Source organism: Hemiscyllium ocellatum, chromosome 30, assembly GCF_020745735.1.
Source record: "Hemiscyllium ocellatum isolate sHemOce1 chromosome 30, sHemOce1.pat.X.cur, whole genome shotgun sequence".
Lineage (NCBI taxonomy): Eukaryota > Metazoa > Chordata > Chondrichthyes > Orectolobiformes > Hemiscylliidae > Hemiscyllium > Hemiscyllium ocellatum.
This window is the reverse complement of record NC_083430.1, coordinates 39,567,503-39,591,479: the sequence shown is the minus strand read 5'-3', so window position 1 is coordinate 39,591,479 and position 23,977 is coordinate 39,567,503. Positions and strand designations below refer to the sequence as shown.

Genomic DNA, 23,977 nt, shown 5'->3' with positions numbered 1-23,977 from the left:
AAATAAAAGATTAATCTGCATAGAGGGTAATTTTATGTTTACCTGTACCAATCCTCGGGGCTGTTATATTAGGATCAGCCCGTATAGCTTCTGCTAGTGGTTCAATTATTAGCGTAAATAACAATGGCGAGAGAGGACATCCCTGACGGCAGCCCCTACCCACACTGAAGCTATCCAAGCCTAGTCCATTGGTAACCACAACTGCTTTGGGATCACGATACAATGTTGAGACCCATTTGATTAACACCTTTCCAACGCCAAACCGTTCCAATGTGTAAAACAAATATGACCATTCAACCCTATCGAACGCCGTTTCTGCTTCTAATGAGACGACTACTTCTGGTATCTTTCCCGGACGGCAGGCTTGAATCATATTCAAAACCCTTCTAATATTATTGGATGATCTATGGCCCTTAATAAACCCCGTCTGTTCCTCTTTTATGATATGTGGCAATACCTTTTCTAGTATCAATGCTAATGTTTTAGAAAGGATTTTAAAATCTACATTTAGCAAGGATATTGGTCTGTATGACGCGCAATCTTCTGGGTCCTTTCCTTTTTTAAGGATAAGAGATATATTTGCCTCTTTCAATGAAGCCCTGACTGTATACATGTCCATAAGTGGACCAGCCAAAATTCCTGTAAATACTTTATAGAATTCAGCTTGAAAGCCATCTGGGCCAGGTGCCTTACCGCTCTGAAGTTGCCTGATTGTGTCAAGTATTTCTTGGACTATTAGGGGAGCATTTAAGACCGATACCTGTTCCGGAGTTAGGTCCAGAAAGGTCAAATTTTTAAAAAATGATTGCATCCTCCTAGTCCTGTCTTCACAATCCTGCGATTTATATAAATCAGAATAAAATTTTCTAAAGATTGCCTGAATCCTTTTATGATCATGAGTCAAAATACCCGTACTTCCCTTGATAGATGTGATAGTTTGAGGGGCCTTTTTATTTCTTTGCAAGAAATGCTAAGTATGTACCCAGTTTATCACCAAATTCATATAACCTTTGTTTTGCAAATAATATTTCCCTCTTAGCCGTTTGGGTAAGCGTGGTGTTTAGAACTGTCCTAAGGGCCGTAATCCTTTGCAATTTGATAATAGAAGGTCTATCAGCGTATGCTGTTTCAGCTGTTTTTAAGCGAACTTTGAGCAGACGCTGTTGTTCTCCCTTTAATTTTTTCTGGGTTGCTGAGTAGGAGATGATCAAACCTCGCATGTAAACTTTGATGGTCTCCCACATCATTGATGGGTTGCTAGCCGTACCTAAATTAATTTCGAAAAAAGTTTTAAATTCTTGAGAGAAGTACTTTACAAATTTACTATCTTTCATCAGGAAGGGGTCCATACGCCAATGCCGAGGGGATGTCCCATTGTTCCTCGCCTTGATTTCCATATATACAGCAGCGTGTTCAGAAATTGCTATACTACCTATTTACAGGATGATATGGAATTTTAAAAATCGAGGGGGCAAAGAACATATCAATTCTGGTGTGACATTTATGTGGATTGGAGTAAAAAGAAAAATTTCTGCCCTGTGGATGAAGACATCTCCATACATCTACTAATCCTAATTCTTTGTTCAAATCCACCAATTGTCTAGATTTGGGAGATATTCCTGCAGTACTCTTGGGAATCCTATCTATTTCTGGATCCATAATACAACTAAAGTCTACCCCTATAATTGTATGACGGGCACCGAGAGCCATCAATTTTGAGAAGGCTTCCGTTAAAGGGTGTGCCGGGGGGAAGGCAATACAAATTTAAAATCCCATATTCCTCTCCATTTATAAGGGCTTTAATCAGAATATATCGTCCAGATTCGTCTTTTATCTGTTTTAGGATTTTCAGAGGGAAATTCTTCCGAATAAGAATAACAACTCCCCTGCTTTTTGAGCTAAAAGAAGAAAAAAAGGCCTGATCAAATCCACCCTGTCGCAATTTCAAGCGTTGTTCATCCAGCAAGCGTTGTCTGCTGTAGGAGAGCTATATCAACCCTTTCTTTCTTGAGATTTGATAATATTTTCTTCCTTTTGACTGGCGAATTACTCCCCTTGACATTCCAGGTGCACCACTTAACCGACCGATCAACCATAATCGTCCGGGCAAATCCGAGACCCCTCGGGAGAGGAAAACCTATCCAGAACATCCCGAGCATAGCGCATATAAAATTCACAAAAATAAAGGCTCTCTAAAAAAAACTATTTCTGAATTAAAAAACGTATTTAAATGGAGATTTTTTTTTCCCCTTGTTCCCAGGGGGTAACACTTCCTTTTCAAAGGTTCATCGTATCCTCTCCCAACCAGTGCCCCACCCTTGACCCAGGTGCTCCTCAATAGAATGAGGAATATTCAAATATACTACAGAGCTAGAGTTAACAGTGAGCACCCTACCCCCACCCTCCCAACCAGACCAACACCTGGATATATTTGGTAATGTTAATACCATGATTAAACATATATAACTATAAAATTACAACCTCAACAAGTAATAATTAAATATAATAATACAAAATAACAAGGGAAAACAACCCTGTTCCCATAGACAGAGGTAAAATAGAATAAGGTAAGCACCTCCCCCCATCAACGTTAACTAGACCCCCCGGCCTAAACCAAGGGGGGGGGAGAAAATCATTAAGTAGAGAACAAATAAGTAAATCCCTGTCCCCACCCCCCAAGATAATATTAAACAGTAAGGTAAAAAAAGAAAAGGGGGGGATATAAACCGGTGTGGGGGGGGGAAGGCAAACCAATTATCTCTTACAATTTATCTGAGAGAGTCCAAAAATTCCTTAGCCTTTTCCGGCGATCCGAAGTTATACACAGATCCTTCATGGTTAAAGTGTAGCGTCGCTGGGTAGTGTAAGAAGTACTGAATATTTAAGTCCCTTAAGCACTTCTTCGCCTCATCGAATGCCTTCCTCTTTTGGACCAGAGCTGGGGAAAAGTCCTGGAATAACATGATCTTGGAACCTTTATAGATCATGGCTTGGGGATCTTTACCAAGATTTCTAGAGGCTTCTAGGAGTATCTGCCTCTCCTTATAGCTCTGCAGTCAGAACAGGACCGGGCGGGGACGCTGGTTCGAGCCTGGCCCACGTTTTGCAACCCAGTAGGCCCACCCTACCCTTACCTGGCCTGATCCAGCCTCCAGGTTTAAAAGCTGTGGAGTCACTGTTCGAGAAACGCTGTAAGCTGGCTGCCTTCTTCCCATTCGGGAAGGCCCAGCAAATGAATATTTTTTCGACGATCTCGATTCTTGATGTTGTCAATGTGGTTCTCTAAGGTCCGGACTCGCTGTTCAAGAGTCCGGACCCAATCCACGGCCGATTGTGCTGTAGTCTCGGAGGTCACAGCCTTTAGCTCCGCCCCTCCGACTCGGCGCTCAATTTCCTTAATGTCTCGGTCGTGCTTTTGCCGCGCGGGCCAAGAGTGAGTCCCATCGACTTCGGGATTCTTCAATAAAAGCGTCAATCTTCGCATCCAGTTTAGAGATGATTTCCACAAGGCTCGCCACCATAGGTAAGTCCCCCAGGTCGGCTGCGGATGCCTCTGCTGCAGCTGGAGAGGGTGGGGGAGGGGTTCCTGCTTGCTGAGAGCTGCGGGCTCCCTTCCCTTTAGTCATTTTTACTGAAGATTAAATTGTTTAAATTCAATACTAAACAACTAATTAGATTAAATAGCTATTTTAAATGATTTGGTGAGTGCGGTGGGGGTGGGTGACCCACTTTGCCCAAGTCTTGGGAGGAGCACTGTAGACTCAGACTTGCTGGGTCGCCGCCATCTTGAATCCCCCCTCCACAATTTCTTTTAATCACTCCCTCCCTTTGCAGGATTAGCATTACTAACCACTGATCTGTTCATGCGTGGAACATCAAAGTTATTGAAGGCCATTTTTTTTCTGTTTAGAAGTAGCAATATAACAGAAAACACTGAAATACTGCTTCTGATGTAAAGTCACACCTGAAATATTAACCCCGTTCCTCTCCAAACAGCTGCTAACAGACCTGCTGAGGTTTATTTTTATTTTGTTTTTTACTCCTCTTAAAGAAACTCTCTTCTGCAGCATTTTACAACTTCATTTAAGTGGCAATTGAAAAATCATGGAAGGGGCACATTAATGCATATAGGAAAGAGCAGGAAAATGAAAAAAGACTGCTCCAACATGTTGAACTGAGTGGGTTCTATGTGGGGAGAAACCATCCTACTAAGTTGCCATATTTATAGACTTGTGCACTTGCTGTGAAACTACAGTCCAGCCAGGGGTGACACAGTGGCTAGCACTGCTGCCTCACAGCACCAGGGACCTGGGTTCAATTCTAGCCTTGGGCGACCTGTGGAGTTTGCACATTCTCCCAATGTCTACGTGGGTTTCTTTCCACAGACAACAAAGATGTGCAGGTCAGGTGAATTTGCCATGCTAAATTGCCCATTGTGTTAGGTGGATTAGTCAGAGGGAAATGGGTTTGGGTGGGTTAGTCTTCGGAAGGTTAGTGTGGCCTTGTTGGGCCGAAAGGCCTGTTTCCACACTGTAGGGAATCTAATAATAGTGATGTTTCACCTTGCAGATTTACAGAACGGAAAATCAATAACAAATGGAGTTACAAATGGAATCCATCTCCACAGTAATGGCTTCAGGCTGTCAGAAGCATGGCCACAAAGCAGGTAAGAGAACATTCTACTTGGACAGTGGGTTGAGACTGGATACACACTAATCCTGGCAGCACTGTACCTGGTTTGAAAACCGGCAAGTGTTGAATCTGGGCCAGTGGAACAGTCCTGGGATTAGAGGACACTTGAAATATAATCTAACAATCATGCAAAAAAACACCACATTTTTGTTCTTACTATCCCTATTCTTTCCTCAGTGCCCCGCAACAGTTTACAGCCAACATTGTGCTTTTTTTCAAATACATTTTTGAAGAAGTAACAAAGAAGATTGATCAGGGCAGAGCAGTAGATGTGATCTATATGGACTTCAGTAAGGCGTTCAAGAAGGTTCCCCATGGGAGACTGATTAGCAAGGTTAGATCTCCCGGAGTACAGGGAGAACTAGCCATTTGGATACAGAACTGGCTCAAAGGTAGAAGACAAAGGGTGGTGGTGGAGGGTTGTATTTCAGACTGGAGGCCTGTGACCAGTGGAGTGCCACAAGGATCGGTGCTGGGTCCTCTACTTTTTGTCATTTACATAAATGATTTGGATGCAAGCATAAGAGGGACAGTTAGTAAGTTTGCAGATGACACCAAAATTGGAGGTGTAGTGGACAATGAAGAGGGTTACCTCCGATTACAACGGGATCTTGACCAGATGGGCCATGGGCTGAGAAGTGGCAGCTGGAGTTTAATTCAGATAAATGCGAGGTGCTGCATTTTGGGAAAACAAATCTTAGCAGGACTTATACACTTAATGGTAAGGTCCTAGGGAGTGTTGCTGAACAAAGAGACCTTAGAGTGCAGGTTCATAGCTCTTTGAAAGTTGAGTTGCAGGTAGATAGGATAGTGAAGAAGGCGTTTAGTATGCTTTCCTTTATTGGTTAGAGTATTGAGTACAGGAGTTGGGAGGTCATGTTGCGGCTGTACAGGACATTGGTTAGGCCACTGTTGGAATATTGCGTGCAATTCTGCTCTCCTTCCTATAGGAAAGATGTGAAACTTGAAAGGGTTCAGAAAAGATTTGCAAGGATGTTGCCAGGATTGGAGTATCTGAGCTACAGGGAGAGGCTGAAGGCTGGGCCTGTTTTCCCTGGAGCGTCTGAGGCTGAGGGGTGACCTTATAGAGATTTACAGAACTTTGAGGGGCATGGATAGGATAGTTAGACCAAGTCTATTCCCTGGGGTCGGGGAGTCCAGAACTAGAGGGCATAGGTTTAGGATGAGAGGGGAAAGATATAAAAGAGACCTAAGGGGCAACCTTTTCACACAGAGGGTGGTATGTGTATGGAATGAGCTGCCAAAGGGTGTGGTGGAGGCTGGTACAATTGCAACATTTAAAAGGCATTTGGATGGGTATATGAATAGAAAGGGTTTGGAGAGATATGGGCCAGGTGCTGGCAGATGGGACTAGATTGGGTTGGGATATCTGGTCGGCATGGACAGGTTGGACCGAAGGGTCTGTTTCCATGCTGTACATCTCTATGACACTATGATGTTCACTGTTGTAAAATTGGAAACAGGAATGTCTATTTTTTTCACACAGTAAGCATGCTGTCTTCCCTTGCTCTTCCCTTCCTCTTCCCACTCTTTTCTCACCCCTACCCCCCTCCCCAAAAAAACAGTAAGATAATAATGACGTATTTAACATTTTGATGGATAAATATTGTCATCAGCATACAAGTTCCTTTTGCTTCTTTTAAAATCAGTGTAATGCATCCACCTGAGAGAATCTATTTTCATACTTTTATTCTGCTTTGACTTAACTTCTCATCTGAAACACAGCACTTCTAACTGAAGTAGTGGAATATCATCTGAAGCCAGAAATTACTTGAATTCCCCACTCTTCTTACTTAGAGATGAGTGCTACCAGCTGAACAATGCTGATAAAAGGGACCCTTAAATCCAGAAGTGGAGTATTGTGGAATGGAGTCCTGAAGTCTAGCTGACATTGAGATTCCACAGCTTTGAAGAGGCAGAGTTGGCATAATCAGGATATGGGGTAAGGCTATAAGCCTTGTAGAGAAGGTACAGGAGCCAATGTCTGTCAATATTAATGTGCCAGGCCTCTTGTAGTATAGTAGTAATGTCTGTTCCTCAGAACCAGAAGGCCAGAGTTCAAGTCCCACCTGCTCCATGACATGTCTTAAGATTGTTTAAAAATACATTATAGTCCTGCAATAAAGCAATGAGTGCATTTAACTGCTTGTCTCATATGAAAGTGATTAAATTGCCACACATTTAATAGTATTTAATGGACAGGTTGAACCGAAGGGTCTGTTTCCATGCTGTACATCTCTATGACTTTCTTACTCTAAACGCTCCATAGCTCACCAGTTAGAGTTTTGGGTTTTAGGAATAAAACCCTTCCACCTGCTTCTTTGTTTAATCCCAGTTATGGCTAATCTGCATCAACTCTGACTATGGGTATTTCATTGAATTACAGACTGTTACAATGTAGAAGGAGGTCATTGTGCCTGCAATGGCTCTTTAAACATGCAATATTACCAAGTGCCAATCTCCTTTCTCCCTGTAACCTTACACACTATTTCTGTCCAAATAATCATCCAATGTCCTTTTGAATGCTTCAATTGAATCTCCTTTTACCACACTTCCAGGTCATACATTCCATACCTTAATTACTGACAGAGTGAAAATCATTTTTCTCACCTCATCCTTGCTTCTTTTGCACATCTCTTGAAGCCATTCTGATAACCTATCAAACCTCCTGTGAGCCATCTGTTCTCCAAAGGAAAACAGTCCCAACTTCTTCAGTCTGTACTTCTAACTAAATCTCTCATTCCTGGAACTGTTTTTGTAAATCACTTTTGCACTCTCCAATGTATTTGCATCTTTTCTATAATGTGTACCCTTGTGGGCACCACATTACTCCAGCTGAGGTTTAACAAGTGTCTTGTACAAATTCAATATCACTTCCTTGCATTTGTACTCTATGCCCCTATTAATAAAGCTGAGGACAGTGTGCGCTTTATTTACTGTTTTCTTTATTTGCCCCCCCCAAATACTTTGAATGATCTGTGTTAATATACACCCAGGTACAAAGTACATCACTTCACATATCTCTGCATTTGATCTCCTCTGCCAATTACCCACCCACTCCTGTTTGTCAGTGTCCTTTTGAGTTCTGCACTGTTGTCCTCACACATTGCAATTTTTCCAACTTTTGTGTTATCTGCAAGCTTTGAAATTGCTCCCAGCACCCCGAGATTTAGGTAACCTATATCGGGAAAAGCAAGAAAAAGTGATGAAAGTAAATCCAATCTTAGTAAATTACTTTTGGCATGTTATAAAGTAAGAAGCTGCAAATGTGTTGCTGGTCAAAGCACAGCAGGTTAGGCAGCATCTCAGGAATAGAGAATTCGACGTTTCGAGCATAAGCCCTTCATCAGGAAGGCCTCAGTTCTTTCCAATTCCAGGTATTTTAAATGGCAACCATCTCTCCGTAGAGAAGCTGTTGGTATTTTATATGGGCCACACTTGAAGGACAGCTTAAACAAACTGCAGACTGAATTGTTAAGGTCTTTTGGATAAGCAGGAAAAAATCACCTCCTTACATAAAAGCAAGAAGTAAAGACTTGCATTTATATGGTAGTGACTGAAACCTTGATATCCTATAATGAGTACTTTCTGAAGTAAAGTCACTATTGTGATGTAGGAAACTTTGCAGAAAGTAATGGATGACAAGTTCTGGAAAACAGGAATGAGAAATGAAACAGCAGTCATTAGTGATGTTCATTTGATGAATAAATATTTCCCCAGAACACCAAGGAATAGCCTTACTTCAGAAGGCACACTGCTGAATTTTCCAATCTTCGAAGCGGTTGAAGGCTGAGATCGGTTATTGAACTTTATTATTCACACTTTTGAAGACACTTGAAACCATGAAGTAAAACAAAACATCAATGAAGTTAAAACATAGGCAATTCACATTTTTTCGAAGCTTTTCGACTTGTACTCATTAGGACAATTTGCAAGAATACCAAAAAAGAGGAAACCCAACATTTATATGGTATGAGGAGAATGTTGATTGGTAAGTGGATGCTGATTGGTAGAAGTGTTGCCATGGAGAATGTCAAGCTTTATTTAAAATTAAAACCAGAAATTGATTCTAGTCAAGACATTGGTCTGGACAATGAACCAGCGCGCTTGGCTGTCACTTATTTTGTTGAGTTAAAACCAATATAGGGCGTGTACATACATATGTTTGTGAAGAAAATTACCACTTGTGTGCCATGCTGTAAGCCTGACTGACAGTTCTAAATTGGTTATTTGTGTAGTTCTTTGCACAGTTGGGATTATCCAACAAATATTATCCAATTGCCAAATCGCATCTAATGTTGGATGCTATGTTGCAAGTGCAGGCTGGTTCTTCGTGGTCTTGTTGAGCACAAGATAAAAAAAAAATTTGACAAAATGTATTTTTTCAGCCATTCTCATTCTGTACTACCCAACAAATGTAGGCAATTCAATAGGTTCATTTTGTCATACTAAATTTTAATATTTTTCTACATAGTTTTAATTTTTGTCTGTAAAACCTTGTTACTAAGGGAGAGAAATTATGATTTTATAAACAGTTTCTGAAAGAAGTTTGAGTTCAGATGGTTCAGCGGGGTCTGAGAAGTTGGTATAGTAAGAGTGAGGAGGTTTTACAACCGTGTAAATGTTGTCAAACACTGAAAATGCATGGTATGACCTTGAAGTCTGGCAACATCTGTGGAGACACCAGTATGACTACTTCAGAACTGTTCTGAAGAAGAGTCATCCTAGACTTGGAATATTCACTATTTATGTCTCCAGAAATGATACTAGACCTGCTGAGTTTTACCATGCAATTTTGTGTTTATTTCAGATTTCCAGTATCAGCAGTGTTTTGCTTTTATATAAATGTTGTCATTGGGCATTTTAGTATTGGACTTTGACATAGAATACATCAATTGTGACCTTGGAAGTAAGGTTTATAAGTAGGATGTGTTAAAGTTGCACATGGTTTTATAATCTAAAGACTGTTGAAGCAGTGTTCAGGTTATTGTGTTTCAGGATGCTGGTCGTTGAAATACTGTCAGGGCTGTGGTCATTTCCCAAGTGAATCCCAGATCTAATATTTCTGGATGGGGAGAAGTGATATGGGATGGGGGCAGAGTAATCATAGCAACAGTGTTGTCCATCTTACAGTTTCTCAGTCGGACAGTGGAGGGACTGAATACTCTACTCCTGTTGCTGCCAGTTTCAGTATCATTTGATAATGGCTGTATTTTAATCTTCCTCATTTCCTGACTTATCCTGTTTGAACCTGATTATTCTGGAAATTCAAGCATTAATGCCTGATTGAAGAGCAAGTCTGAAATCTATTTCATATCAACTGACAAATAAAGGCACATTTTATAGGATTAAATAATGGATGTGGCTCCATTGTGTGCAAGGAACAGTGATCTACACAGAGATCAGCACTAGAGGCAGTGCATTTTTTTTTGATGTGTAAGTTAATTGTCTGGAGCTGGGCTAAATTTAGAGACAACCCAAATTCAGAAATGTCGTAAGCAATGAGGTTAATAACAGCCATTAAGAGAAGGTAGATAGACTGACGAAATGGGTTAACACATTGTAAATGAAATGTAAATAGGTGTGAAATGATGCGTTTTGGTAGAAACACTGAATTAAATGGTGCAGTTTCAAAGGTGGTGGAAGCAGAGAGAGATATTTGAGGGTGGAAAGGCGCTTATTTTTGAAGATGACAGGACAAGTTGCTTTAAAAAGGGTTGCTTCTTTTTATTAGGCAGACACAGATACTACAAAAAGTCTTAAAATATATAAAAATATATCCTAAGTCTTTAAAACATTGGTTAGGACACATTTGTTATATTAAGGCCATTTCTGGCTATACATTTTAGGAAGTATTTCAAGGCCTTAGATGTTGCACAAGAGATTTATTATAATGGATGGGGCACATGATCACATTGTCACAAAGCTAGTCCTTTTTTTTCTCTAAAAGCTGTTCCTTGGCTCAAGGAGACTCTGTCCTTGACTTTCTTTTCCCCAGAGAGGCAATAAACTGGGTCAGGCTCCGATCAGTCTGGCTTGGTACAGAAATGAAAAGGATTTTGAGAGGCCTTTTGTTTATATGTAAACAGATGTGACTCCAGGCCAATTCGCTCATGTTTTAGATGTGACCTGTATAATGAAAGGGGAGTGGTCAGCGCTCTAGCTAGCTGAGCTGAGTAGTTTTAGTTCAGTCTGACCTGGTGAGAAGTTCAACAGTGAGCTGTGTGGAATATCTCTCTCTCTCTCTCCTTCTAACTTCAACCTGTAAACATGTGTTCCATTTATATTGGTTTTTAAAGGGAGTTTGCTTATTGGGACTGTTGTGTATATTCAGAACATCATAATTTAAGTCTGGCTGGATAGGCTAAGTTCTGTAAGGGTTCTTTTTTTTGTGTGTTTCATTGTGTAATTTTGTGAATAAATTTTTGTCTGTTTTAAAATCTAGTAGTCAACCTAGCTAACTTAATCGGGGAAACTTTCACTGTGCACTAACTGAAACAAATTGCAAAGTTGTGGTCTGAGCTGCCTGCTTAAGAATGTTTTGAGTGGTCTAGAATAGTCCAAAACAATATGAAGAGAGTTTTGGAATAGAGTTTTGTCAGCTCAATGAAAGCTGTCCCCTACTTCTTGCTATTTACTTTCTACAATAAAACAGATATTATGGCTATTTTGTGATGGTGATTATTCTATTAGTTGGAGGGCTAGTAGGTTTCAGTGTGTGTATGAACCAATTGTTTCATCGGTGTCCTTTTTAATTCTGGGCAATGGGTCACTTTGCTGTACATATGGTCACATTTCAATTCCACAGAGAACAACAGCTTGCTATACTGAGTAGAAGAGACATATCCTTTAAGGAAAACTTGTTCTACTAGTCTCGGTCCGCAGTAGAGCTCTGCCCCATCACATTGATATTTTGTCACTCTTCTCAATCTGGTGATCACTGGACCCATGTAGCATTCAGGTTGACTGGTCTGAGCTGCTGGTGCCTATACCTGATGGGGAGGTTCAGGAAAGGTCAATCTGTTTCTGACATCCTTAAAGCAACAAGCAACTGACTTTTGAAAAGTGTGTGTCAGGTATGACTAATGCCAACTGTGGACATTTTTTAACACACTTGCACAACACTTGTCAGTTCTGCAATTCATTTATTTTCTTCTTGCAGTGTTCCCTATGAATTGCCACTTCACTTAGAGAGGCTGAAACAACAAGCAAATGACGCTTTCTCCCGACAACAATGGACACAGGCCATCCAACTTTACAGCAAAGCCATTCAGCAAGCACCTGGGAACCCCATGCTTTATGGCAACCGAGCAGCAGCCTTCATGAAGCGCAAGTGGTAAGGATCATTCTTGCGCTAGTAACAGAGCTGTCTCTTGTAACTGGAGTGGCAAAATTGACAATACACGTCTGTTGTGTTTTCTTTTCTGACATGCTTTTACTAAAACTGTCATGACTGCACTTTTACCTGTTTAATATTTACACAAAGTGGAATTCTGCAAATATGAAAGTGAGTTTTGTTCAATTTCAACCTGGCAAAACTTTGGGCCCAAGTGAAAATAGGAGTAACCTTTGGGAAGGATTTCAAGCGATGAGTCAAAGTAAGGAGTAACTATTTGGACTTTGGAAGGTAGGCATCAATGTGGCAGGATGGTAGAGAGTGATGTAATCTTCTTGGGAAGCCCTTCAGGATTGAGGATGATTTATTTCCATTTCAGTTTTTTTGAATTCTGAGACAGCAAATAAGACCAGTTCACACTTTGCAGACTCGCCACATCTGGGTCGGGTGGTGCTTGGAGACATAGGAAACCAGTTGCTGGAGATGTTTGATTGCTTCAGGGATATTTTGAGGGCATCCTTAAAGTACTGTTGTCATCCTGAGACTCATCTTGCATGTCTGAATTTGGAGGAGAACAATTACTTCAATAGTCTGCTGTCAGGCATACAAATCACATGTCCTGCTCTGTGGAGCTGGTTTTAAATGATCTTGACACTGGACACATAAGGCTGTCGACTGTCTTTCTTGCCATGTGAATTGGAGAATCTTGTGAAGGCAGTGCTAGTGGTACGTCTCCAGCAGTGCCTGCTATTGGTTGTCCTTGTCTCTAAAACCTGTACAAGTGGGGGAAGCACTGATGTCCAATAAACTGTGAGCTTGGTCTCAAACTTAAGATCCTGGTCCCCAAATACCCTTTTCCCAAGTTGGTTGAAGGCTAACCTGGCACATTGATGAAGTTCACCTCCTCCATCTTTGTCTGCATTTGCTGAGTAATATGGAAAACAATGCATGTTTTCAAGGATTTTAACTCTGATCTTGATAAATGGGAGAAAGTGTTATGGGAACTGGTTGGAAGAGGCCCTGTTTCTAAGCTTTAAGTGAAAGGTCTATTTTCTTGCATACTTTGGAGAAGATGTCACCTGCCTAGTGGAGCTGCAATGATTTTAGTTTTAGATTGAAGGCAGTGTGAATTCAAAAGATTCCCATCTGCTGTGTAGATTATTTCCAGACTTGTTGGTTATTTGCTGGAGATGATTTGAAATATTATACGGGAACGGAATAAGGCCATTCAACCGTTCAAGCCTGTTTCACTATTCAGTGAAATCATGGCTGATCTGTGGCGTAACTTCATATACCTGCCTTCAGACCGTATCCCTTAATACCTTTGTTTAACAAAAAAAAATTTCAAAGGTTTAAAATTAACTGGTCCTGCATTCATTGCCATTTACGAAAAAGAGTTCCAAACGTCTCCCACTCTTTGTGCACAGAAGTGCTTTCTAACATCTCTCCTAAAGGTCTGCCCCAATTCTCCGACTATGCTCCCTAAGTTTTGGAATCCACAACCAGTGGAAATAGCTCATCTTTGTCTGCCCTCTTTTTTTCATGTTTAATATTTTGATTATAGTGAGGGAGGCAGAGAAGAGGGTTGATACAATAACAAGGTTGCCATAATGGGTGACTTTAACTTTGCCAATATTGACTAGGACCCTCTGAGAGGAAGAGGCTTAGATGGGGCAGAATTTAAGTGCATACAAGAAGATGACACAGTACATGGATCATCCAACTAGAGGAGGGGCCATACTGGACCTTGTGTTGGCTAACGAGTCTGGCTAGGTGACTGACCTTTCAGTGGGAGAGCATTTTGGAAAGAGTGATCACAACTCCTTACGTTTTTAAAGAAAGCTATGAGTAAGAATAAGTCAAGAGCTTGTGGAGAGGTAGTAAATTGGGGGAATGGCAAACTATATCAGTATTAGACAGAGGTTAGGGAGTGTTAATTGGGAGGACCTGTTATTGGGCAAGTCTACATTTGACACATGGGAGTTGTTTAAAGACCTAGTTATGAGAGTTCAGGACTGGCATCTTCCAATAATGATGAAAGACAAGGATGGCAAGGTGAGGGACCCTTGGATAACAAGGGAGGTTGTGCATTTAGTCAGAAGGGTAAAAGAAGCATATGTAAGGTTTATGAAGCTAAAATTGGACTGGGCCATGAGGAATATGAAGAAAACAGGAAAGAACTTAAGCAACGTCTTGGGAAAGCAAGAAGGGACCATGAAAAGACCTTAGCAAGTAAGGTGAAAGAGAATCCTAAGGCATTCTATACATACATTATAAAACCAAGAGGATAACTAGGGAGAATGTAGTACTACTCCAGGATAAAGGAGGGAACTTGTGCTTGGAGGCGGAGAATGTGGGTGAGATCCTAGATAAGTAATTTGTTTCGGTATTCACCCAGGAGAAGGATACAGAGGATAGTGAGATTAGTGTGGAGCCTGCTAATATGCAAGGGCATTTTGGGATCAAGCAAAAAGTAGTGTTGGATCTCTTGAAGAGCATTAAGGTGGATAGGTACCCAGACCCTGATGGTATCTACTCAGGTTATTGAGAGAGGCAAGAGAGGAGATTGCTAGGGCCTTGACCAAGATCTTTGTATCCTCACTGGCCATTGGAGAGGTCCTGGAGGACTGGCAAGTAGCTAATGTTTCCTCTGTTCAAGAAGGGAAATGGGGATAATTCAGGAAACTACAGACTGATGAGTCTTACATCGATGATTGGGAAACTATTGGAGAGAATTCTTAGGGTAGGATTGATGCGCATTTGGAAAAATATGGTCTAATTAGGACAGTCAGCATGGCTTCATGCAGGGCAGGTCATGTCTTACTAACTTGATTTAATTTTTCAAGAGGTGACGATGAGAGTAGAGCAATGGACATTGTCTATGTGGATTTTTAGTAAGCTCCTTCATGGTAGGCACATCCAGAAGATTAACATGCATGGGATCCACAGTGACTTGGCTGATTGCATTCAGAATTGGCTTGCCGGTAGAAGGCAGAGGGTAGTGGTTGAAGGGTGTCTTTCCGGCTGGAGGTCCGTGACTAGTGGTATTCTGCTGGGATCCATATTGGGACCTCTGCTGTTTGCAATAGATATGAATAACTTGGATGAAAATGTCGATGGGTAGGTTAGTAAGTTTGCAGACGACACAAAGATCAGTGGATAGAGTAGAAGGTTGCCAAAAGATACAGCAGGATACAGATCTGTTGCAGATATGGGTAGAGAAAAGGCAGGTAGTGTAAGTGTGAGGTGCTGCGCTTTGCTTTTCCTGAAAATTTGATCTCTCATACAGTTAATGGCAGGACCCTGAACAGCACTGATGTACAGAGGAATCTTGGGTGTCATGTGCATAACTCCATGAAAGTGACCACACAAGTATATAAGTTGGTAAAGAAGATGTATTTCATGCTTGCCTTTATTAGCGGGGTAATTGAGTACAAGAGTCAGGATGTCAAGTTGCAGCTTTATAACACTTGTTGTGGGCTGAACGGCTCATTCTTGTGCTGTATTGTTCTATTTCTGTGATAACGCAACTTTGTCTGACCCCAGTCTTCACTCAGATGGGGTTTAAGCTTGTTCCATTTGGGAGGATCACAGTTTGAATCTCATCGTGGATTAGGCAGAGTTTGGTGATAAGTTTGAAGTTGGACAAATTTTAAGGAGGTTGTCCGTAGTCCATCTTAATTGACACAGTCGAAGGCCACAGAAGTGTTAGAGTTCATGAATGATCGTGCTTGGCCATGCTGTCCTCTAGGTTCTTTCCACAAAGCTTGAGCAGAAGGACAGAGTTAAGAAGGTGCTAAATAGACCAGAGATTTATGGACACTGAGTGCAAGTAGAAGCTGTATTTCATTAGTATCCTCAGCAGAGTCACAGCCTGGGTCTTGTTTTGTAAAATAACTCCTCATCCCCCAGAATTTAATATAACTGCCATCTCATACGATTTAAAACATTCTTAACCTTGGGGGGTGAATTTTAAAACCCTTAGACTATTGCGTATCACTTTGTTTAAAAAGCAACATTAAGCTTTTGATTTGAAGTTTAATTTTTTTTTGAGTTCATTTGTTAACAATAGTCTCTGACTGAGACCTGTAGCTTACATTTATGTGAGCAGATGCTGGCTGCCTAAGATGATTGATAATGGTTATGATGCCAGAGTTCAAATCCTACCATGGAAAAGCTAAAATTTACTTTTAGTAAATCTGTTTTAATCTGAGAGTTAGTGTCAGGAAAATTGTTGGATTTTGTTTGTAAAATTCCAACCTGTTCACCAATATTCCTCAAAAGAGGGAATCTGGCCAGCCTTGCCCATGTGTAACTCTATCCCATACGACATTGCTGACTGATAATGCCGTTGATTAGCAAACCACTTGAGCAATTTATGTAATCTTACCAAATCACCCAATATTCTGAAAAATAAAGTGAAATAAAAACTTTTAGTCATGTGGTTCAATGCATAACAGCCTGGTGGTAATGTAATAATGTCAGAAAATCATTTCTACTCTGCAGTCAGTCAGTTGCAAACAATGGAATGGTATTTTTAAAGACTGCCATTTATTAATGACATTTGGCAGTCAGCACCCAAGTTGAGATGTACGGCACGGAAACAGACCCTTCGGTCCAGCTCGTCAAGGCTGACCAGATATCTTAAACTAATCCAGCCCCATTTGCTAGCACTTGGCCCATATCCCTCTAAACCCTTCCTATTCATGTACCCATCTAGAGTCAGAAGTTTAAAAATTGAAATGTCTTCGTTTGTGGTTGATTCGATGTACTCGGATCTCACATTCACTGCATGAGAATTTTAACAGCAAAATATTTAAGATCACTTGTGTTCTCTTAAATGTACTTCTGTTTGTTTGGTATTTTCAGTTATTAGATCTGATCTATATTGATCTTCTATTCATTATAAAGATAGGCTAGCTGCTCAGTAATTTTGACAGCATGACCTCTGGTTTATTGATTAGAGTGTCCAATTTCTGTTGTCTTCAGGGATGGAGACCATTATGATGCCCTTAGAGATTGCTTGAAAGCAATTTCTTTGAATCCCTCCCACCTGAAGGCCCACTTCCGTCTAGCACGTTGTTTATTTGAGTTAAAGTATGTTACTGAGGCTCTGGAGTGCCTCGATGACTTTAAGGGCCGCTTTCCTGAACAAGCCCACAGCAGCGCCTGTGATGCGTTGGACCGAGATATCAAGGCTGTGCTCTTTGCAAAGACTGACAACTGTGAGTTTTGACAATGTCTTTTTGTTCTTCAACTTTATTTGTGTACATTAGAGGATAAAATAATCTAACTAAGAGTGTAAGACTGTATTTGTAAAAATAAAATCCCTGTGTGGAGAAAGATATAGTGGGAGTGCCAGCACAAGCTCTCCTAATTTGGATTTACTGGCACCAGTTACCAGCTGCTAGCTGTGTGATGGGGTGCTCAGACATCTAGAATTTATTGAAATTGCTAAAATGTAATTAAACTTTGTGGAACTGCACTGTTCCAGCATACAAATAGTCCATTCATAATTTTTATTCAGTGTTTTATTCAGCCTTTTCTAATCTCACTTCTGTGCCTGCACCCCATAACCTTTAATATCCCATCTAGTCTAATCTTACCCTCTAGACTCCTCCGCTCCTTTAAAATCTCAAATTATCTTTCTAAATGTATTGCCTCCTGTGTTTCTAAATTGCACTGCTTCTGATTTTTCGTGATCTATCAGAGTTTGCCAGACAACAATACAATTTATTTAATGAAGCCTTTAATATATCCTATCCACACCACAGAAAGAGGTAGTTGAGGTCATCTAACATGCTAGGAGAAATCTGGAATTATGAGTTTTGAGATCATTTTTAAAGATGGATAGTGAATTAGAGAACAGGAAGGTGTTCCAGCAGACAGTGCAACAGTACCTTTCTCAATCAACCAGTAAAGGGGTGAGGGATCAGAGACAGCAGTAAATTGCATGAACCCCAGGGTCAGAGGGGGAAAAGTTGCATGAAGTACGAGAGTGGAAGCGCTCCGATGGTAGGAGGACAGGATTTTAAATCTAAAATATTGGAAAGCAAAGTTCCACTTGGCCAGAGGATTGGAGGGTAGCAAATGTGGCACCATCATTCAAGAAGGGTGATAGGGATAGACCAGGGAAGTACAAGACTGGGCTGGGAGAGCAGCCTATAAACTCTGTTGCGAGTGACTTAACTCCACAGCCCCTCCTCCATTGATACTGAATAGGAGCTGGTACAATTGGATTCATGGAGACATGGGCAGTTTGTAGCTGTTAACCCCCTGTTATTAGCTATACCTTCAACATGAATGAAAGGTCCATTTTGATTAGCTTAAGTACCTTGACAGTACCAGCCCTGGAGAGAGGGCAATGGCAACTTCAATTTTAGTAAGTTTATCTTATGTAACCATTGTTTGAATTGAGTTCCTGTTTTATTTCCCTGGTTTTACAGCTGATGAGAAGAAGGCAGGAACAACCACCCCAATCCGTATCCGATCAAGCAGCAGGAAAGATTCCATCTCCGATGATGAAGTGATTCTGAGGGAACGAGGTTATGATTACAAGTCACGGTATTGTGGCCACTGTAATACCACCACAGATATTAAAGAAGCCAACTTCTTCGGGAGGTAATTTCCTAATTTACTCTCAGGCAGTAAGGTGTTGTTTCAGACTCTTAAACCATTTGGAGTGTATACGGAAATCAAGTTTTGAATCTACTGCAGCAAAAAAGTGACTTGAAAGGATTGAAATTGTATTCCGAGCCTACTATATCCCTACTTGTAGGTAAAGGTCCAAACTGAGTAAATATTAGGGAAGGGATGCATTTCTGAGGTTACTTAGTAATATTCTTATCCTCCTTCCCAGAGGATGCTGTTGTACTCTAACTCGTGCCTTTGATACCTCCAAATCTGTTTGGCATACTACCCTGCACTCGAACTTGAACTCGTTCAGAACTCTGTATCCAAACTCTCCACATCCTGTTTACTCATCACCTATACGTGACATACATTGGATCAAAATTCTCAATCTTATATATAAGCTCCCCAAAACTTTAATGCTTTATATCTCTGTAATCTCCTTTTAGACATACAGCCTTCCATGGAGTCTGCTGATACTGTACTCGTGATTTTGTATGAACATCATAGTTGTCTGGGTGGGCCTCTGAATTGAGCATTATTCTGATGTTATAGGCTGCACTTTGCTTCACAATTCATTGGCTGCTAATTGTTCATCTTTGACTCAGTCATTGAAAACACTCATTGGTCTTAGTACTAGAATAGTGACAGTAAACACTCTGGTTCACTGTCTGAAACTCAGTCCGCCCTGGGATATGATGGTCCTTGGTGAATAAAAGGGATGAGCATACTTAAAGGGTAGTCTAGTTAACTGGTTAAAATTGTTTGAGTTTTGTGACACGTTCCTGGCATGAATTTTTCTTACCTTTTCAGTAACGGCCAATACATTGTCAGCGGTTCTGATGATGGATCCTTCTTCATCTGGGAGAAAGAGACAACAAACCTTGTTCGTGTTCTTCAGGGTGATGAGTCGATTGTAAATTGTCTGCAGCCTCACCCAAAACACTGCTTCCTTGCAACAAGTGGTATTGATCCTGTGGTTCGCCTCTGGAGTCCACGACCAGAAGTATGACCTCTGAGTGTGACGATAGACCCTGTAGTGATCGTCCAAATAGGAGGGAACAAGAGCTAGCTGCTGATCCAACACTAACCCAACTAACACCAATCAGTTCTTTGGATGGTTATGATAGAATTTATAATTAAAGGGGAATCCAAAATTATGAATCATAAATATAAGACAGGAATAAATTCCTTTACACAGTAGTTAAAATGTGGAACTTGCTATTGCATGGTTGAGGCAAATAGCATCAATAGATTATAGGGAGTTAGATAAATGTGAATATGAAAGGAATGTGAAGCTATCTCAGAGATACATACGTATGTGTGTGTGTGTGTGTGTGTAATCACAGGCATACATTAGTTGAGCTTATTGTGCCTTTATTATAGTTTCTACATATTATATAGAAACAAAATTCAAAATGATTGGTCTTCCCAAGTTGCTGTACAATGCGTTATATAAATTGGCTTGTAAATTGTACTGGATAAGCAGAAGAATCCTCCAACTAAACTTTGGGAAGACTGAAACCTTTGTTCTGGTCCCTACTACATACTGTACTTCCTAACAATAACTTCATCTCTCTTCCTGGTAATTATCTGAAGCTGAACCAGGCTATTCACAACCTTGATATTGTATTTGGTCCTGAGGTGAGTTCCTAACCACATCTCTGTGCCATTATAAAGACTGCTGATTTTCATCTCTGTACTGTCACCTGTCCCTGACCCATTTTATATCATTGCTGCATGCCTTTGTTACCTATAAATTTGACCGCTTTGACACACTCATAGCCAGCCTCCCACCATTTTACTCTCCATAAACTTCGGTCATCCAAAATTATATTGCCTGTGCCCTAACTTGCATCAAGATCCACGCACAGATTATATGTGTTTGCTAACTTACATAACACTTGCATTTTAAAATTCTGATCCTTGGTTTCAAATTCCACCATGGTCTACCTCTTCTTATCTCAGTTATCTCCTCCATCTCAAGTTTAATTGCTCCACTGTTGGTGGTTATGAATACACGTGCCAAGGTCCTAAACTGTTAAATTCCCTTCCTAAAAGCTTGTTGTCTCTGTTCCCTTCTTATTTAAGATACTCCTTTAAAACCTACTTCTTTGGTCAAACTTTTGGTTATCTGCTGCGAAGTCTCATGTGGCTTGATAACATTGAGATGCTCCTGTGAAGCACACTGAGACACTTTATTATGTTAATGGTTTCATATCAATACGTTATTTGGAATGTGGCGAAATGAAAACAGTAAAAACCTCCCAAACAGATCTGGTGTCATTGGGAATCCACAAACAGGAGAGCAGAGCAGCACGTTGATTCAGTAGTTAGCACTGCTGCCTCCCAACACCAGGGACCTGGGTTTATTCCACCCTTGTGTGACTGTGTTTGTGTGGAGTTTGTACATTCTCTGTGTCTGCGTGGGTTTCCTCTGGGTGCTCCACTTTCCTCCCACAGTCTAAAGGTGTGGAGGTTAGGGTGAATTAGCCATGCTAAATTTCCCCATAGTGTCCAGGGATGTGCAAGATAGTTGGATTAGCCATGGGAAATGCAGAGTTATGGGGACAGAATAGATCTAAATGGAATGCTGTTCGGAGGGTCAGTATGGATAAGATGGGCCAAATGACCTGTTTCCACATTGTACGGATTCTGAGAAGCCATGAGGAGGTATGACTTGGAGGTGCCGGTGTTGGTCTAGGGTGGACAAAGTTAAAAATCGCACAACGTCAGGTTATAGCCATTTCTTCGTCAGGTGGACAACCACGTGATGAAGGAACCGTGCTCTGAAAGCTAGTGCTTTCAAATAAATCTGTTGGATTATAGCCTGGTGTTATGTGATTTTTAACTGTGGGGAGATAGTACACTAAATATGCTTTGTTGAAATAAAGCCTAAGCTTTGATTTTTAACTTTGTGTAACTGTAGGTCAGTTAATGGGTGATTGGGTCACTGGTCAGGTTTTGTTGTTGGAATTCTTTAACTCAAATTGGTAAATGAAGGAAGATAATTGTTCTCACACAGCTTAAACTATCAAGGATTGAGATAAGAGACAGTAAGTTCTGAAAAGGAAGTTGTAACAAAGAGGGGGCTGTTGTATAAACTGACTAATGTCATGCACAGTAACCAATTTTAAAATAAAACAAACTTAAAATGGCAGCAAATTAACCTTGCTTGGAGCATTGCATTGTGTCACCAATGCTGAACTATCCTGCTCCCGTGCTGAACCTAAGTGTTAGACTGAGGATGTAATCTAGTGTCTGGTGGAGGAGCTGATGCTTATTTTTCTTCTTCTACAGAGTGAAGATCAAAATGAGCGAGTAATTGAAGATATGGAGGGAGCTTCACAGGCAAATCAGCGGCGAATGAACGCAGATCCCCTCGAAGTTATGCTCTTAAATATGGGATACAGGATCACTGGACTAACCAACAGTGGGATGGCTTCAGATGATGAGGAAAACTCTGAAGGCCAGGTGCAGTGCCGGCCAAGTTAAATAGCGTCCCAACAATAGCGTACTTGGGACAGACCAGGGAACAACTCTCATTTCAGTGTGTCTGTGGCTGAAAACACTGCACTGTCCTCAGCTACGCACCAAATGCTTTGTTTAGGAAGCAATGACAGGGTTTGCATTCTTTCTAACATCTATCAGACTCCTTTATGGATGAGCCCTATTCCATCTGCAGAAGTCTGAGAGTGATGCTGCTACCCTCTCAGGAACAGCTAACTGGGCCTAACTTGGCCTGGGATGCATACAGGAGGCCTCACGTTTCTGGTGATTGAAAAAGACTCATTTGATAAGCAGATCATTTTGTAAATTGTCTAGATGCTGCTTTCAGTTTGTATAAATGCTTCCTGCTCTATCACATTCAGTCCCTTTTGTAGTAATGGATTCTGCAAAGGCCAATAATATTGAGGTAAACTGCACTCCCTTTGTAGCTCTTAAGTCATCAGTTAGCTGCAGGGCAATCTGATGCAGCCTTCATTGCAGACATGAGAGAGTCATGACTGCTAGTCACTATCATACTTGAGTCCCTCTGCTGCTTTTGGCCCAGTTTGCAATATGCATACAGAATATATAGCTGTACATGACATGGGGATTGCTGCGTCATCATTTAAGGGTTATAAGAATGTGAGCACGAGAGATGAATTCACAATGTACGTGCAACAAAGAGACTGTTCATGGTGAAGTATGAGAAGTGTACCCCAACATTGTATGTGAACAGCCTGGCAATTGGTTGTTGGGGAAAGGTGCCTACACCCATCTGTCTCTTGTACTATCTAGCCCCCCCAGTCTTGGCTGTCTGTTCACTTTATCTCTTTCACTGCTTCAAATTGAGCTTTCGAAGCACTGATTCTGTCAACAACTTCTTCACAGCCTCCAGTGTTTGCAAATCTGATGCAGCCCTCTCCTGGAATGCACTTTTCTTGGGTGTCCCCAAAACTCAGTATTGCAGTACCAAGCTGCAGGCCCTTGAGAACTTGGGAACAAATATTCCATTTGCAGACCTAATTTAGAAAGAATGGTGGTGGGGTGGGGGGGATGATTTAAGTATTGTTTGTTTCTTCTGCTGGCTGCTGCTTTTTGATTTGTATGTTGATGTATAATCTAATTTAAGTATTCAGCTGTCAGCTTTGAGAAGAAATAGGAATGTCATGGGTAAAGCTTGTGAAGGGATGTTTGATTTAATTCTCATTACTGTTAATGGTATCCGATTTTGTTGGACATTCAGGTAGAAACTGTAGCCTGTGTAGGAGAGAATGTTTGTTTCAGTTCTGGGTAAATTGGGTAACATTGTGTGAAAGTTGGAGAGGGGAAGCTGCTGCAGTAGCTACTAATTGAAACCAACACCAAACTGCAGCTATTCAGTTGTAGCACTGACCCAAGAAATATTAGCAAACAGAAACAGGGTGCACACACTGACTGGCAGAATGGGTAAGGAAGCGGTCATTTCCACAGCTGGAGCCTAGTGAAATCTAATGGAGAGGGCATGCTGCCTCTCAGTATATAGCTTCAGATCCTGAGGTTCAGAAGATTCCAGTCAGTGAGCAGAAATGTTATCTGAATGGAAGTGCCAACAAAGAGGCAGATGTGGGAAGTGGAGTGTTTTATTGACGTGGCAAGGGAGGATGTTTTATGGTGGCATGGATGCTTAAAGGGGTGTTGTTTTAAAAGGGCATGGTATGAAGAGGCTGCGGTGTGTATAGTAAAAATGGGGATGAGGTGCTGTGCATTGACATTTGTGATGAATGATACTCTTAAAGTGTGTGTACACTGTTATAGAGGCCATTTTAATCA

The 23,977-nt window shown here is 41.0% G+C and overlaps 1 protein-coding gene across 1 annotated transcript in view; it reads left to right on the top strand.

Annotated features, from left to right (window-relative positions):
- wdtc1 (WD and tetratricopeptide repeats 1) overlaps positions 1-22,541 on the top strand; it is a 46,269-nt gene extending 23,728 nt beyond the window's left edge. The window contains exons 11-16 of the mRNA XM_060847245.1: positions 4,570-4,666; positions 11,876-12,049; positions 17,039-17,274; positions 18,496-18,670; positions 19,493-19,685; positions 21,980-22,541. Coding sequence (XP_060703228.1) covers positions 4,570-4,666; positions 11,876-12,049; positions 17,039-17,274; positions 18,496-18,670; positions 19,493-19,685; positions 21,980-22,174 — 1,070 coding nt within the window. The 3' untranslated portion in view covers positions 22,175-22,541. The remainder of the gene's footprint in view (positions 1-4,569; positions 4,667-11,875; positions 12,050-17,038; positions 17,275-18,495; positions 18,671-19,492; positions 19,686-21,979) is intronic.
- The last annotated feature ends 1,436 nt before the right edge of the window (positions 22,542-23,977 follow it).